Here is a 19,241-nt window from a genome sequence, read left to right on the forward strand (position 1 = left end):
GCAACAGGAATTAAAAATCATTTCTTCGTCTATGGCAGTGGTTCCGAACCTTTTCTAACCCGTTCCCCAAATTATATATCATAAGATCTCCATGGACCCCTTTACTTTTAAAAATTATTACAAGGCGAAAATTTTAATAATGTAATTTTTATTCATCAGGACAACATTTTGTTCAAGGTATTTTTTAATAGAATAGACTATCTATGACCCAAAAATATTTTATCTTAGTTAATATATGATACAAAAACTGGTCAATGTGAATTCTGGCACTGCTTACCAGCAACTAATATCTGAAAATCTGGTTTAGTTTTTGATAGAGCACATCTAATATCTGCATCAATTTCAAGTCTATTTCTTTTTTTGGTTTTTATAGATAACATAGCTGAAAACCCTGCTTCACACAAATATGATGTTGAAAAAGGAATAAGGGCTTTAAGTGCAATTGTTGAACACAATGGATATGAATTCCTCATTTTCAACCAGAAGTTATTTAATGGTGTTATTTTGAAGTGATCCTTAGCAGTGGTATCATTCTTTAACTCTATAAATTCTTCTTGTGCTTCCTCATTCACATTTTTCACATCACAAGAAAATGGTGATATAATTACTTCACTGCTCAAAAGGTTCACATCTGGAAAATAGTTACCAAATTCATTAATCAAATTATCTAGGTGACAAAGCATTTCTATCTTTAAAACTTCGGGAAGCATGTTATTTCCAATTACGCTATTTAAATTTTGAAACATTATCAAATTTCCATTATTGATTCTAGTCTTATACAGTTTGAGCTTTTCAATAAATGCCTTCAGTTTATCCGAGTGTGTAATGACATTAGCATTTTTGCCTTGAAGTTGCAAATTTAACTTGTTAAAATGACCCACAATGTCCACAAGATAAGCAGTTGTTATTTAAAAATTGTCAAATTCAAATTATTCTACCAGTCCACTTTTCATTTGACATAAAAATTCTTTCACTTCGTTTCTAAGCTTGAAAAATCTTTCCAAAAAATTTCCAGCAGAAAGCCATCGCACTGAAGTGTAAAACAATAACTTATTGTGTTCAGCATCTAGGTCAGAACAAAATTTTGTAAAAAGTTAAAAGCAGAAGATTTTATATGATTCACTAATTTGACCAATTGATTAAATACAGTTTTCAAACAACCTGGCAATGTTTTGGTTGCCAAAGCCTGTCTATGAATAAAACAGTGTACACCAACTACATTTGGAGCAATCTCTTTTATTCTAGTCTGCAATCCAGACTTACAACCCATCATGGCAGGAGCTCCATCAGTAGTAACTCCTAACAAATATTTCCATTGTAATTTATTGTCATTGAAAAACTGTTTCATAATTTCCATAATATCAGCTGCTTTTGTTGTTGTTTCAAGGAAAGAAGAGAACAAAAATTCTTCTTTGAATTTATTATTGTGAATATACATACAAAATACAATTAATTGTGCCATTGAACTTACATCTGTGGACTCATCCAACTGAATAGAAAAATATGGTGATTCTTTAATTTCATTAACAACATTTTCTTTAATATTTGATGAAATGTCAGATATCCTTCGTTTGACTGTAGTATTTGATAAAGGTATATTATCTATCTTCTTTACAGCTTCTTCTCCAAATAATAATCTAACGATTTCTTTTGTACATGGAAGTATAACTTCTTCAGCCAATGTGTGAGCTTTTTTATTCTGTGCCATTATATATGAAACCTTATAAGATGCTTCTACTATAGAAAATAATACAAATTACTTTCTTTCAAACCAATTAGTTAGGAAAAATATTTTTACCATAAGATAAGATAATTTTATATAGCATTTAAAATTTACGGATGTAAGAATACAAATATTAATAACCTCAGTCATTATCGCCCAATATCAGTTCTCCCAGTTTTTTCAAAAATTCTAGAAAGAATATTATATAATAAAATTTTTAACCACTTATCAGAAAACAAAATATTATATAATAACCAATATGGGTTTAAAAAAAATAATTCTGCAGAACATGCAATACTTCAACTAACAAGAAATATTGGTGATTCATTTGAAACATCGCAATACACATTAGGTATTTTCATAGATCTATCGAAAGCTTTCGATACTATAGATCATGAAATTCTTTATAACAAACTAAAACATTATAGAATCACTGGAAATACTTTATTATTACTAAAGAACTATTTAATTAATCGTAAACAGTTTATTCAAATAGACTCATCATTATCATCAAATTTATTAAATATAACTTGAGTGGGAGTGCCACAAGGCTCAATACTAGGCCCATTGCTGTTCCTGATATACATCAATGATCTCTACAAAGCCTCAAACTTAATGACAATTATGTTTGCGGATGACACTAATCTTTTTTTAACCAGCAATGATCTAACAACATTAATTAGAAATATGAACACTGAGCTTATTAAAATCTCTGACTGGTTCAAATCAAACAAATTATCAATTAATATAGAAAAAACTAAATGGATGCTTTTTTACCCAAATTCAAAAAAAAATTAATTCCAAGTATTAAGCCACTTATTTTTGTTGACAATATTGAAATAAAGCGAACAAAAATTACAAAATTTTTAGGCATTTATATTGATGAGAATCTTAAATGGAAACACCACGTTAACAACCTAAATAACAAAATTGCTAGAACTATAGGAATGTTATATAAATCAAGAAGTTTCTTAAATAAACATACTTTAACTCAATTATATTATTCCTTTATTCACTGCCATATTAACTACGCTAACATTGCTTGGGGTAGTGTGAACAAAAGTATACTAGAACCTCTTCATCGTCAACAGAAACACATTGCACGTCTTATAAACTTTAAAGACCGTTTTACTTATGCCAGGCCTCTCTTACTTGAAATGAATATTTTAAATATATATCAGCTAAACGTTTATAATATTTTATGTTTTATGTATAAATGTAAAACCAACGATTCCCCTTCTTCCTTTCATAACCTATACTCAATAAAAGAAAAAAACAAGTACAATCTACGAAATGATAATTCTATTCGACTACAATTTTCGCATACAAATTTTGGTAAATCTTGTGTTTCTTTCCGAGGAGCCTTTCTTTGGAATAAAATAGTTTTGAAATATTTTGACTTTTCTAATGAATGGACTTATACCTCTTATAAAAGGAAACTTAAGAAAATCATTTTGTCTATTGATAATATACTTTTATACTTTTAGTAGGAAATTTATTTGAAAATTTCTATTTTTTAATTAAATTATGTTTTTCTTCTAATATTGTTAAACACAGTTTTTTTTTTTATTTATTTTAAAATATGTAACACGTAAATTTGTAACGAGTTTGCAGCGGTTCTCGACGACAAGACCTTAAGGTCTTTTACGAGTCTCCGCATTCTTTTTTTTTATTATTTATAGTAAAAATCCTCACTTGTAATTGTTTATATTATTATATCTTAACTTGTAATTTTATAAATATTGAAGAAATGTAAAAAAGAATTAAAAAAAAATAAATAAATAATGTTAAGTATTTATTGTTTCATAGTGGTCCGCAAGTCATTGACGGTTAACGTCGAATTGGCTTACACAGATTTTGTGCAACATATGTTGCCTAGCATGAATTACATTTTGAATTTAAGAATTATTTTTTTTTTAAGACAGAGAAAAATATCAAAATTAAAATTCAATAACTCAAATTTATTTTGAATTTACGTTTACCTTGTGGTCCGTTTCAAAAGTTCATATGGACCACCATACCGGTTGGGAGCCACTGGTCTATGGCTCATACCCTCCAAATATCCATTGTTGTGGAACTAATCGACCAACTTCGTATTTCCTCTTAAAAAATAAAGATTTGTCAATTTCCACAATACAACCTGGTCCACCAATTTGTTCTGGATTATTCATAAAATATGACACACAAATGTCTCGGCAAAACTGATTCCAGTAAACAACCGAATGATCGTTGCCTGTTCTCAGTTCGTGTTTGACATCTTCTAAAGACATTCCTCAACTTGAGACAGCTCTTTTACACCATATGTAAGTTATGGATATAACCTGCCACAATTCCAAGTGTGAGCTTTCAAAAAAGCTCCCTTTTCTAATACTTAAAGTTCTTTTGCAACGTTTAATGGGACATCTTCAAACTACTTTATCTACTGCTCGTACATAATTTTGCTGCGTGCAAGGTACACCACATACGTTACAATCCATAGATACTGCCAGTAAACCATACTCTCTGCACCAAAGTGTTGTCGAGTCCAAGTTGTTCATAATTCGTGCTCCAATCTGTGTAAGAGAAATAGAGTTGAACTCATCCAGAGTTGGTAATCGAAGAGCCATATTGTAAAAGAAAAAATAGTATAAAACGTTAGTAAACGTTCAATCAGCGTGAAAGTATTTTAATGAAAGTACAACAATAGAACTTGCTGCATTGCAGCGTGCTTTTATTACGGATTTATTTCAAAATTATTTGGAACACAAGTTTTGTGTTTTATTCCTACGAATCGATAAATAATATAAATTTACGAAACTAAATTAATTGATAGATAAAATATATTTTTTAAATGTATGTTCATTAGTGCCAAATTTTTCGCGAAATTTATTTAAAATATTTCTTTATAAAAATCTACAAACTTAAAGTAGTTAGTAATAAGTTCAAATAGCCATTCAACTGAAATACGAACTTCACTCATATCTTTATTATAAGCATGCTGACCTGGTGTTATGTTTGCACCACGAAATGGTGCTTGAAAACGTACACTTAATGGATAGGCTGGGTCTCCATATATACAAAATGGTTATCTATTGAACCAAGCATGGTTTTGCATTTGAACTAACAATCCAGACTCATACAATATGGTAGCATCGTGTTTTCTTCCTTCGTATGACCCCGCAAAATTGCCTATCAAACCGTTAGGTAATACTAAACTTTGATATTTGAGAGCATGTTTTTTTTTATGGCTATTAAAAACAACTTTTTGATCTACTTGAGGTCTACCAATCCCTCGAACTGTACCGTAAATAAAACCAAAACAATAATTTAATGGAAATCCGTTTTGGTGTATAGTATCGCAGTATTCTTTCAATTTTTGAGGTTGGAGAATCGGTTGATTCCAATTTTTAAGTTTATGACGGTGGGTTTCAAATATGAAATCAAATACTTTATTAAAAATAAGGCTTATCTCTGTAGGGTTTCTTCCAAATAAAGACACCATATCCGTGTATCTACACGGAAAAGCAAGTCATTTTAGCAAAACACAAAGCCCTTCTAGACCACTGCATATAGTACTCTGCGAGGTTATAATTTTTTCTGGTATGTTTAAACCAGAAACTAAGGTGACGAGATTCTTCTTCTTGAAACGAAAATCAACTCGACATTGTACATCATCCCAAGTGTTGATATCAAACCTGTTATATTTCCAATATGGACATAATTCACGAGACTTGTTTAACTCATTTAAACTTAAAATTTCTTCATAATCTATTAAATTTTTATTTTTAATTATTTTTCTTTTTTTGTTCCGGATTTTATATCAGCTGAATAAGGTAGTTGCATTGGCTATAACCTTTACTTATCGACATCGACGAAAATTTTTTTATACTTTATATTATCATTTCTCAACTAACTTTTTTTAAAAACCACCTCTGAAATGTAAGTTAAATACAAAAAATGTTTTATGATTAGAAGTTTTAATCATATAAAATATAAAATTATAATATAACAAAATGGTACTATAAGTTTATTTAATGAGGAAAATAAATTTCTTTACTTTACTGCTTGCTTGTATGTAAAATGAAAATTAAATAGGTATATTAAAACATAAATTAAATACGTTTAATAACAAGAAAGTTTTTTTAAACAGCAAAATGGTAATAGAAATTTAAAAAACAAGAAAACTAGATTCACCGCTTGCTTGAATTTAAAACGTAAAAATGTTTGAATGAACTACATTTTATGGCTATAAATGAAAAAATAATTATTGTTGCTTTTCGTTGCAACAATAGTGTACAATGGCTTGCAACAGGGTAACGCCAACATATTTTGGTCTTTAAAATATCTAACTTCCAGACATGGAGCAAACTCATAACAATTATATGTTTATACTTATGTCAAATTAAGGATGCTTTGCAAAAAAATTGCACTGATTGGACCCTGGGAACAAAAAACCCTATAATTTTACCCCCCCCTCCTGCCCCAAACGTGAGAGCAACAAGTTGATATTCTTATATTAAAGCATATATTCATCGATAAATTTTAAATTTTATAGTAAAATATTTTAGCGTTCAAAAGATATTACCATAAACAGTTTAAACCCCCTCAAATTGTGGGGGTTGCAAATTTTAAAATTTTATTTTTTTCTCGATGAATGTAAGTCTAGTTGAAAATAGTACAAAAAATATTTCATCAACTTGTATCTCAAAAACCAAAAAATGCTGGCGCCACCACTGGCTTGTGAACAATATTCTTTTGCAATTAAATGATATTTGTTATTGTTCTTGCTGAAATTTTCTAATTGTAACATTATTTTGCTATGCACTTATGTGTGATGGATGGAGTAACATTAGGTGAGTACTAGTTTAATAAATTTAAACCAAAATACTAATGCATTATTTATGCAAATAATTTAAAAACCAAAACTTGAAAACTATTTACATTTTGCAGAAATGAACCCGTTATCAACATTGCGTTTGCATGGCCTTAATCATTGCCTATTTTATGGAAATCACTACCTTCAGGTAAAATTTACATAAATGTATATTTATTTTTAAGAATAAATAGTAAATACATTTTTTTTTTAAATTGTTTTTAACTCTCTCCCAAATCGTAACTTAGTTTTTCATGCTCAAAACTTTTAATTTTAAAACTGAACAGTTTGTAAAGTATTTAAATGAAAGTAATAATTTTTAGGTTCATCAAGTCATTCTGGTGAATACTTAGCAGACAAAATACGGAGGCTATTAGAAGAAATCAATTCTAAAAAATTTATGGGAATAGTAACAGACAATGCAGCAAACATGAAAAATTCTTCTTAATTGCTATGGATGTATATGTCATGGTCTCAATTTGCTTTTTAATGATTTTATAAAAATACCTACTCTTTGTGTGTTAATGTCACAAGCAACAGATATTGTAAAGGAAATCAAAAACTCTTACATAATAGGTGCAATATTTAAAGAAATTCAGAAATCAACAGTTGATTCAAACGTTTCATTTAAACTACCGGTAAAGACCAGGTAATTATTATTTTTATACAATTAATAAAAACATTGTTTTATATAGTAATCTATTTTATTTCTAATTTTATATTATTAAATTAGGATTAAAATCTATTTAATTATAGATGAGGTTCCACTGTGGCGTGTCTTGAGAGTATACGGAAAAATAAACAGGCTTTAAAATCTTTGGCTCTCTCTGAGCGATGTGTATTGAATTCTTGAACAATATACAAATTGTTGTTAACCTAATCCAATTTTTTTACCGCTTCTTGGTGCGGGTGTCTCCGTTGTCATCCACTCTTTTCTAGGCAATAGTAAATTTGCCGTATTTTGGAAACTTCTTTAATGAGCATACCGGCTGTTTCGAGACATTAGGTAGTGGTTGAAAATTTACAAATAAACAATGCAGTTTTTAGAACAAAGTATTTTGCATGCATAAACCACGTACTTATTGCACATTTTAAGTTTTTATCCAGTTGCACAGCTTGGGGAGAAATGAGCCATTCCTTCACGGGTAGGATTAAACCGCGGGTCACAAATACTTCACGTTAAAAAAGTTTTGACTTCAGCGTAATAACATATTTACGTTTGACTTTTATACCTTAGTATATTATTTGAAAACTCGCGTGCAACATTACATTTATTTTTATCATATGTTATTGTTCCTCGAGTCTATAAAAGAACCACTTCGAAAGCAAAAACTTTCAGTAAAGATATGAAAGATGCATTACATTTAATCCAAAATGGAAAAAGTATTAGAGAAACTGCAATAACTTCCAAAATACCCTATCCAATGCTTCGTCGTTTATGGAAAAAATTTTTGCTTGATAAAAATACAAGACTTACCCCAAGTTATTATGTTAAAAGAATATTTACAGACAAGCAGGAATTAGAATTAAAGGAATATATTTTGACTTGTTCAAGAATGTTCTATGGCCTTCCAATTAAAGAATGTCGGGGTATAGCTTTTGAGATGGCAACCACTAATAAAACTAGTATTCCACAGAGGTGGCACAAAGACTCAATAGCAGGTATAGATTGGATGAATAATTTTAGAAAGCGACATTAAGACTTGTCTCTTAGAACACCTGAAGGATGTTCTCTCTCTAGGGCAATATCATTTAATGCCCATTATGTAAATATATTTTGTGATAAATTAAAAGAACTTTTTGCTAGATCACCAGCATTTGCAAATGGAACTCGGATTTTTAACCTTGATGAAACTGGAACTATTACCATGCAGAACCCACAAAAGGTATGTTAATATTTAATATTAAGTATATTTTTCATGACATATTTATTTCTTACATAAAACATCTAAATATATAGGTTCTTGCAAAGAAAGGTGTGAAGAGTGTCTGCAAAATCACAAGTGCTGAAAGAGGAACCCTGGTCACAACTTGTATAATAATCAGTGCTTCTGAACAATATCTTCCACCAGTAATTATTTTTCCAAGAGTGCATTTCAAGGAGCATATGTTGTCAGGAGCTCCTTCTGGATCTCTCGGACTCACATGTAAAACAGGCTGGATGAACGGTGAACTTTTTTTATATGAATGATTTAGTTTGATTTAGTTATGAATCACTTTATCAAGTTCTCGTCTAGTACGAAAGAAAATCCATCATTTTTAATATATGACAATTTCGAAGCGCACTTATCTAAAGCAATGTTAAATTTAGCAAAGGAGCATGGAGTGACCATTTTGACATTACCGCCTCATTTCACGCACAAGTTACAACCACTTGATGTGGGAGATATGGAGCCATTTAAAATTGCATATAATGCAGCAATTGATTTATTAATGCTCCACACTCCTGGAAAGACAATTACAATTTGCGAAGTGGCTGCATCTGTAATATACCTTTCAAAGAGATTGTTTTGTCATTTTGTTGCATGATGTTTTCAACTTTATGATTAAAATGTATTTTAGACTTAAATCTAAAATTAAACGAATACATCTAACCTAAAGCGAAAATATAAATATCATTATTAACCTTACATATTTCAGGGTGTTATCTTTAAGTTACCTCCGACAGTGTTTTTAAAAATAAAATCAATTACTTAAAATTTAAATGTTAAAAACTAAACTAAATAAAATAATATATCATAGAAAAAAATAATGTTAGGTACAAGAAACAAAGTTTTTGTTTTTTTTCAAAAGTGTAGTAAAATTTTTTCAAAAGTATTATATGACTTAAATCTAATTTACTTGACGGTAAAGTAAAAAATTATTTTTATACGCAATTTTAAATCGTTAGATTACCTTTTTTTTTAAAAAATTCAATTTTTTCGGGGGGTATGTCTACAGATGTACAAGACGTACCCTAGATCCACCCCTGGTATTTAACAATAAATTTAGAAAGAAAAATTATTTTTTTCTCTCTAAACTTTTTCTCTTTAAATTTATTCAAAGTTTAAGATTAGTAATGTAAGGTAATTTTTAAGTTTTGAACAAGTAATTCAAAGTTTAAGATTAGTAATGTAAGGTAATTTTTAAGTTTTGAACAAGTAATTAGTTACTAAATTTATTAGTGAAATCACTTTTTATATTTTATATTATTTATATTTTTTATATTATATTTTTATATTTTTATATCCTGTAAGACAGAAAATTTATTTAGTTACTTTCAGCATATGCAATTTATTGTTGCTTAATTTTAACAATTAACTCTTTTAATAACTATTAATAAATTGCGTCACATCAGACTAATCGCTATTACGCAAACTATCAAATTTTATCGTTAAGAAAAATGCGCTCATCTAATTAATAATTAGCTCGGAAGCACGTCATTAAATATGATCATTTTCAAGCCTGAAGATATGATGAAGATAAGCCTGGAGATAAAGCCGGAAGACTTTATATACTTAGAGTTTATTGAGGTAGTATCCAGCCATTATTTTGGTGAAAAATGAAAAAAAAAAAAATATCTTATAATATTAAGAATATTCTTAAATAATCGTAGAATATTAAGAATATTCTTCTAAAACACCTTAAGGTATATTTCAATCACATAGCAACGGCCATAGCAACCTTTTATCCTTTAAGTCAGTCCCTAAAAACTAAACATGCCAGGCCTTGTAACTATTCTTTTTTTAATGTTTTAAGTTTATAATGGTCTAAATGTCATAAATCTAAGTCACATTGCTATTTTTTAACGGTTTAACATTGTTTTGTAGTCTTTTTGAATTCAGATAAAATAGTGCTTTTAATTTTTGTATCTAACCAATTACAGTTAAAGGTTGAAAAGTAAATTATAGCAAACAAAAAAAGAATAATAAGACCAAAGAAAAGAAAGTTTAATGACAATCAGCATAATAATTCCAATAACACCAATAAGCAATTTGAAACAAACACAGGAACTTGTTCTACAAGTAGTAAAAAGCTGAAAAATAATCTTGAAAAAACATTATTTGATAATGATGAATTTATATTTTTATGCATTTTAAACAAATGAAAATTTGTTTTGAAAAGTATGCTACTTGTAATATATGTGGTACAAACCATTCCAGGTTGCATAATCGTTCAAGACGTTAGGAGTTTTCTTTGTTTTTTCAAATTTCCTGCAGTGGTTGTGCATTTAAAGATTCATTTTTCTTCTCCTGTTACTAAAAACAATAAACCTGGTATAAATACTAGTGAAATTATTATACGCAGTGTTATGGCATTCAGGGAGATTGGCAGAGGAAGAGGTGCAATGTTAACTTTTAACACCATAATGAACATGCCACCGAAATAAAAAACCTAGTTTTGACTGTATTAATAGAAAACTTCATGATGCTTATATATCAGTTGCTGAGCAAAGTATGAAAAATGCTGCTATGGAAGTCAGGAGAATACTGAAACCTGATTTTAATATGAATGATGTCATTGATTGTGATTTTTATATCGATGGTACCTGGCAGCGGAGAGGATATTATTCTTTAAAAGGTGTAGTGATGGCAACGTGTCACGACAACAACAAGGTATTGGATACTGTTATATTATCTAAGTTTTAAAAAGGTTATCGAATTTGGAAGGAAAAAAAATGGACACTTAAAAATGAGCAGCGGAAAGTTAATCATTCCTGCCAAGTAAACCACACTAAATCAGCTGGTGCCATGAGTCAGCTGGTGCAACAGAAATGTTCTGCTCTTCAGTAAATAAATATAACATTTGCTTTCTAAATATCTTGGGGACAACTAGAATGTATTGGGCATTACCAGAAGCGTACAGGGAATCGACTAAGTCTTAAAAAAAAAGAATTACAACGGGTAAAACTATCAGATGGAAAAGATAGTTTTACCCGTTACAAAATTATGTTGGAATGGCTATTTTTGCCAAATAGCCATTCCACCATAATTTTGCAACATGTTGCAAAATTTTGTCGGAATGGCTATTTGGCAAAATTCAAATAGTCTTTTAGAAATGAGGAACTCCGTAATAGCTTCTCTTCATTATTGCACTAATTTTACTTCTGAAGAACATCGTCATGTATTTTTCATTTAGGGTGAAAAAAGCTGGTGTAAATGGCAGTCTGATATAGCAACTTGTCAAGTTACATACAAGAAAAAGTTTAATTTACCAGTTGCCATTATGGAAAAGATTAAGGCAGTATTTTAAGATCTAGCCAATACTGATATGCTTACGAAATGTTTGCACGGCATGACTCGAAATGGAAATGAAGCGTTTAATCAATTAATTCGGAACCGTTCCCCTAAAACTAAATTAAACTCTAAAGCTGTTGTTGAAATGGCTGTTTACTCTGCAACCATTACTTATAATGTTATATACTTATAACGAAACATTAACTACTATTATTGTAGCCAAAATAAAGTGTTAAAAATATATTTGAGTAAAAGCGACAACAATTTTTCAGAAACATGCAATTCTTTTTTCTCGTAACATTTTCAGGCATATGCTAAACCCATTACGTAAACTGCCAAGATACCTTGTACTCCATAAAACGCAATGTTTTAATAATAAAACGCATTGCTATTTTGCAACTCTGTTCTTATTTTAAAAGGTTTAACATTATTTTGTTGTTCTGATTCCATCAAGTTTGGTTTAAGTTGTTTGGGACGTTTGAGATCTTTGGGATGTTGTTTGGGACGTTTGGGATGTTTTGGAAGTTGTTTGGGACGTTTGGGATCTTTTGGACGCGATCTACAACGTCGTTGTTCCCGTTACTGTAGCCTTTAAAATTAGAAAATTTTTCTTTATAATAATTTAAGTGAATGTAGCAATTAATCAATAAATGTTAATATAGACAACAAACAAACGCAAATAAAGTTTAATAAACTCATTTAAAAATGTGATACTAGCATATAAATTAAAAAAGAATGTTAAATATAGTGAGGCAAAAAATGTTGAACGAGGCAAAATCAATTTATTTGTCTTACGCATGGCATTTTTATTTGTATCTTACGACAAACATTTTATTAATGGATGTTAAATCACAATTCTAATTATAAACTTTCTTCAAATTTTATTGAATAAAATTTTTATTCCTTTATTCGAGATAAATATTTATTTTTCGAAAAATCTAATTTATAAGTATGCATTATAAATCTACAGTAAAAGCGCTAGTCAACGAATTCAGCTGGGTAAAAAACATTAAAAGGTATCAAGTAACATAGGTGTCAAGCTAGTAATCAGAAAGGTATTTATCATATTTTTTCAGGCAGCACTTGATTATAATATTTTAATATAAAATATAAAAGCAATCTCGATAACCACAGATTTAAAGTAACGTTTCCTTTGAAGTCAGTAAAATAAAACAAACTTAACATGAAAAAAACGACTTAAAAAAATTCGATTGTATTTGTAAATTATACCAAACTAATGCGGGATAACATTTATCTTTCTTAAATATATTTTTTATTGTCCGAATGCAAATGCTGGTTGATAATGAGTAGTAGTGTGAAGCGTTTAAAAAGTGGCAAAAATTACCTGAAAGAACTAGCTATAATCTAGAATGAATTTTGATAGGAATTAAAAAAAAATAGGTAAATTTTAAATGACTGTGAATTGTAAATAATAGATAAAATAAATAAAGAAATAAATGAAAAAAAATAAAGATAACTAATTAGGATTATTCCCATCAGCAAACCGTTTAAGTGAAGCAAAAAGAATAATTAAATAAAATCGAATAAAGGATGCGACTAACATGTACAATAAATAATATCTTTACAACGAAATACTGTGTACTAAGACAAAAACAGCAAAGAAAAGAAGTTTTCAGAGTTTTTCTTTTAGATCTTAAACTGTTTTTCATACTTGTTTATTCTATCTTTTGATAAACTGACTGTAGTTTCAGCTGCATCCATCAGTGTTTTTTTAAAATCCTTGTCATTTCTGCGATTTATGGAGAACTTCTGTTTTGGGGAACTGCTGTGTTTGTAATTTATGGCGCCATGTATATATAGTTCTTTTGCCTGAAGTTTCCTACTAGAAAAGTAGCAAACTTAGAACTAGAAATAGCCTTTGCAATAACCCGTGTATCTGTCCATAAGATGTTATTAGTCGAGCCTATTAAATTTCTGTCATTCACCATATCTACCAGATCATCGTAGATATCACCAACTTGATAAAATAGAGATTTTAAAGTATCGATTTGACCAAGTTGTTAATTAACATTGGTTTGACAATAAGATCAGAAACAGAATACACAATGCAGATTAATATCAAATATATTAACGTAATGCACCAGATTAAAGATCAAAGCCCAAATTCAAGGTATGTGCACAGACAGTTAAATTTAAAGTTGTACGCAGCAAAAAGCTTGGAAATCGACATTGTTGTAAACGTTGATGTCGATTTCTGAGCATTTTTTTATGTAGCTAGCTTTTAGTGCCGCTCAAGAAAATTCTCCGGTCCATCTGACCGCTTTGTTTGGTTAAATTGTGTCAGAATGGATTTGCTTTTATTGCTGGACACTGTACAGTCAAACAAAAGATAACAATCAAATAAATCTTCTAAGCTTTGCTTCATAAAGTTAGAAATAATAATAAAAACAAAACAGAAAAGCTATCTAATTTTATTATAGGTTTAAATTATTGTTTTGACTATCATTGAGCGTTTTAAACTTTCGCTCTACTTTTGAATTTTGAGGGATTCTGACCAACTTTCTCTTTGCAACACTTTTTGTCGAATTCTTCTTGTCTAAACTCCTCTCAAAAGCTAAAAAAAAAAGGAAACCAGAATATGAAACCAATATGCGTAATTACAAGAAAAGCAAGCATATTATGATATTAAAATAAGAATTTAAAAAATTAAGTGAGAAAAAATGTTATAAAGGCATTACAAAAAACTACATAAAAATTAAATAATTAGAATTAAAAAAATTTTCAAATATAAGTTAAATACGTACACTATAACTAGTAAACAATATATAATATTAAACACATAATAAACACGACTAAATAAGTATATGTGTGTATATATATATTTGGGTAATAACTACTAAACACATAATAAACACGACTAAATAAGTATATGTGTGTGTATAAATATATATATTTGGGGTATTCAAAAAAAGTAAATTTTCAAATCTAAAAAACCATACTCCTAAATTTGGACAAGTGTATAAAAAATGAGCCTCACAAAGTTTGAGCACTATCAGATCACTTTTGACCCCCCTCAAGCTAATAATTTAGGGAAAAATTGACCAAAAATTGTCATTTTCGGGCCCCTTGAGGGAGAGGCAATTTTTTTTTTTTTAATTTTTTTTTTCCTGTAATATGTATATAGGCCTATATTTTTGTTTAAAATATATGTGGTTTTTTTCCTACCTCTCAAAAATTTATGCTTGGTAATATTGAAAATCATGAAAATTAGTATTTTTGTACTTAAGGTTTGATTTATATGTACAGTACGTGCCAAATTTGTCACCATGTCTAAACAAAGAAATATTTTTTTATTTTTTTTAAATAGGAAAGCTGTGAAGAAAAATGAAGTTTTAGTTTTATTAATTAAATTTAAGACTTAGCTAACTGAAAATATTGCTTTTTATTAAATTTAGAGGATGTTGAATTTTTTATTTTTATTTTTATGTGAAGAGCTAATGGTGACAATTCGTCGCAAATGAAAGCAAATAACATATTGTAGTAAATTAGTTTCTAGTGTATCCTCGCTTAAATTTAATTACAGCTTGAATTCTTTCAGGAACACTAGCAACCAATTTGCGGCATTCCTCGGGTTTAATTGAGTACCAAACCTCTTGTACACAAGCCCAAAGTTCATTCTTATTCTTAAGTGGAGTTGGAAAGTTGTAGACCCGTTGTTTAACTATTGCCCATAAATTTTCGAGTGGGTTAAGATCAGGGCTCTTCGCTGGTCAGTCACTGACTTTCAATTTTTTTCTCGTGAAGGAATTTAATGGTCTTATCAGCCTTATGCTTGGGGTCGTTGTCTTGCATGAACATCGTGTTACTTACAGTTCTGCCACATTTTTGAAGGGACTTGAAATATCCGACCTTAAGGATGTTGATATAGTCATCAGCGTTTATCATTCCATTAATTTCCACTAATTCACCGACTCCACGAGCACAGAAACATCCCCAAAACAAGCGTTTTCCTCCGCCATATTTAACGGTTGGTGTGAAATCTTGAGCACTTAATGGTAAATTAGACTTTCTCCAAGTTTATCTTATACCATCTGATCCAAACATATTAGTTTTACTTTCATCTGTCCAAATCCAGTCATAAAAGTCATCAAAAGTCATGTGTGCATGAAGTTTAGCATAAATTAAACGAGCTTGGCGGTGACGAGAAACTAACAAATGCTTCTTGATCTTTCTTCTGGATCAAAAACCAATTCTTTTGAGCTCTCGATTGACTGTCCGCACTGAAGTATGAGTCCCATAGCTGTTATTGATTAAATTAGTAACATCCTTTGCAGTTTTAAACTCTCCAGAAGCAATTAAATGAGCGATTGTTCTTTGGTCTCTTGGTGTAAAAATTTTTATTCGACTACTTTTAGGCTTGATTACTTCGAAATCATTGCGCAATTTAATTTTATATATGAGATTATGAGACTTTCCAAACTCAGCAGCGATAGGATTTTCCGGATTTAAGCCTTTCCAAAATATTTTTTTTTAGTTTAAGATTTATTTTCCTCATGATGATAATAACAATACTTTTTTTATGTTTTGTAAAATCAAACTTTAAATAATATTTAATCGTTAAAAATCTGTGAAAAGTTGATAACTCAATCATTTTAGTTATAAGGCTATTAATTTATGTCGTATGCCTAATTAACTGTGGAAAAATTATGTTAATTGCTCTCATTTGCGACAAAATTGTCACCATTAGCTTTTCACATAAAAATTGAAAAAAAAAATTCAATATCTTCTTAATTTAACAAAATGCAAAATTTTTAGTTAGCTAAGTCTTAAATTTAATTAATAAAACTAAAATTTTATTTTTCTTCACAGCTTTTTTTTTAAAATATATAAAATATTTTTTTGTTCAAACGTGGTGACAATTTTTGCACATATTGTAATATTGTTTATGTATATATATATATATATATATATATATATATATATATATATATATATATATATATATATATATATATATATATATATATATATATATATATATATATATATATATATATATATATATATATATATATATATATATATATATATATATATATATATATATATATATATATATATATATATATATATATATATATATATATATATATATATATATATATATATATATATATATATATATATATATATATATATATATATATATATATATATATATATATATATATATATAACCAAATAAATCAGCCCTGTGTGTATTTACATATACACACAGGGCCACTCTGACTATTCCCATGACATGCCAGAGGGAGCAACCAACTTCATTTTGCCAGAAAGAATAAACAGTGGTTGTTTGTGACCTCAGCAATATCGTTTATCTATATTGAAAAAACCACTAATTTTCTATATTGAAAAAACCACTATTTATCTATATTGAAAAATCAAAATGAGCAAGACTAAATAAAAAGATAAATTTTTATTTAAGTTTTAAAACAGAAAAAACGTTCGCAAATCTAATAATAATCAAGTTCAACTCTTTATCTTTTTTCGCATCACACCAAGCCCATCATTAAACTTAATCTTTTAAATTGTACTGGATTTTTGTTCTTGTGATCTGAATACAGATCGAACTTTGTCTACAGTTGTGGACAAAGCATTTATTATATATATATATATATATATATATATAATAAATGATTATATATATATATATATATATATATATATATATACATATATATATATATATATATATATATATATATATATATATATATATATATATATATATATATATATATATATATGTATATGTATATATATATATGTATATATATATATATATATATATATATATATATATATATATATGTATATATATATATATGTATATATATATATATATATATATATATATATATATATATATAATATAATATATTATATATATACACATACATATATACATATATATATATGCATATATATATATATATACATATATATATATATATATATATATATATATATATATATATATATATATATATATATATATATATATATATATATATATATATAATCATTTATTTCAGACAACAAATACAATACAAGGTCCATAGTAAATCAAAAAAAATAAAAGTCAATTAACAATTCTGTTTAATCCATACGCAGCTAAATTATTACTGGCGCAGGCAACAAGCTTTTTTTTTTTAAATTTTTTTAAAACTATGTCTACAGATAAGCAGTAAAGTATCGAGAGTAGGCAGACCCAGCTCCATAAACATATTTTTAGCACTTAAGTACTTGTCATAGTCAAAAAATATTTTAGCACCTTTCTTGTAACATGACTGTAGATTTAAAAAAAGTATTTACACTATAGTTAAGCCACAGAGCAGCATTGTATAAACAGAGGCAGTACCCCTTAAATAACTGTATTTTTACCCTTATTGAGCATCTCTTAAATTGTCTGTTGAGAATATTTGTATGTGTATTCAATCATTTCATCTCTCTATTGATTTCAGCATCATCAGAAAAATTATTTTCAATTATATGACCTAGGTAATTAAATTTTTGAACAAAAACAAGTTCGTAACCAGCTAAGGTAAATAAAGGAAATTTGTTTGATACAACTTTACATTTTTGTTTTGGGTTAAATACCATGATCACTGTTTTCTTGGTATTAAATGACATATTAATGGCAGTGGTTTCAACATTTAATGCAGTTAGCAATTTTTACAATGCAAACCAAGACAGTGCAATTAGTATGATATCATGATCATATGCCAAAAGATTCAAAAAAATCCCACCTATGTTACACCCAATATGCACATTTGTAATATTAAAAATCAGTTTTCGTATGTAGAATCTGATCAAGAATGGTGAAAGAATGCCACCTTACCTTCCACCGTCGCTTACATTAAAACTATCAGAGTTTGCATTCTGCCATCTGACACTCATAGTTTGATTTTTATACCAGAATGCAAGTAGGCGGACAACATTCTTATTTATACCCTGGTCAATTAATTTAGAAAACAACTTCCAGTAATTAACACAATCAAACATATATATATATATATATATATATATATATATATATATATATATATATATATATATATATATATATATATATATATATATATATATATATATATATATATATATATATATATGTATATATATATGTATATATATATATATATATATATATATATATATATATATATATATATGTATGTATGTATGTAAATATACATATATATATATATATATATATATATATATATATATATATATATATATATATATATATATATATATATATATATATATATATATATATATATATATATATATATATATATATATATATATATATATATATATATATATATATATATACAACGGAAAGGAGTACCGTAGCAACAGGTTACAAAAAGTTAACGATTAAGATTTTATTTTAACCCTGCAAAAAAATTAAATC

The 19,241-nt window shown here is 27.9% G+C and overlaps 2 protein-coding genes and 1 long non-coding RNA gene across 3 annotated transcripts; all 3 read right to left on the reverse strand.

Moving 5' to 3' along the window:
- Positions 1-251: 251 nt before the first annotated feature.
- On the reverse strand, positions 252-746 carry LOC136077023 (protein FAM200A-like). The gene has a single exon (XM_065791329.1). It carries the CDS (start codon positions 744-746, stop codon positions 252-254), a length of 495 nt encoding a protein of 164 aa, XP_065647401.1.
- Positions 747-929: 183 nt separating this feature from the next.
- LOC136077027 (SCAN domain-containing protein 3-like) lies at positions 930-1,708 on the reverse strand. The gene is made up of 2 exons (XM_065791341.1): positions 1,162-1,708; positions 930-1,066 (listed from the first exon to the last, which is right to left on the reverse strand). Exons 1-2 carry the CDS (start codon positions 1,706-1,708, stop codon positions 930-932), a joined length of 684 nt encoding a protein of 227 aa, XP_065647413.1.
- Positions 1,709-14,283: 12,575 nt separating this feature from the next.
- On the reverse strand, positions 14,284-18,798 carry LOC136076318 (uncharacterized). Its single transcript, XR_010636161.1, has 2 exons — positions 18,657-18,798; positions 14,284-14,366 (listed from the first exon to the last, which is right to left on the reverse strand). It is a non-coding gene; the product is annotated as an uncharacterized LOC136076318 (long non-coding RNA).
- Between the last annotated feature and the right edge of the window lie 443 nt (positions 18,799-19,241).

The sequence above is a fragment of the Hydra vulgaris genome, chromosome 02 (assembly GCF_038396675.1).
Source record: "Hydra vulgaris chromosome 02, alternate assembly HydraT2T_AEP".
Taxonomy (NCBI): Eukaryota; Metazoa; Cnidaria; class Hydrozoa; order Anthoathecata; family Hydridae; genus Hydra; species Hydra vulgaris.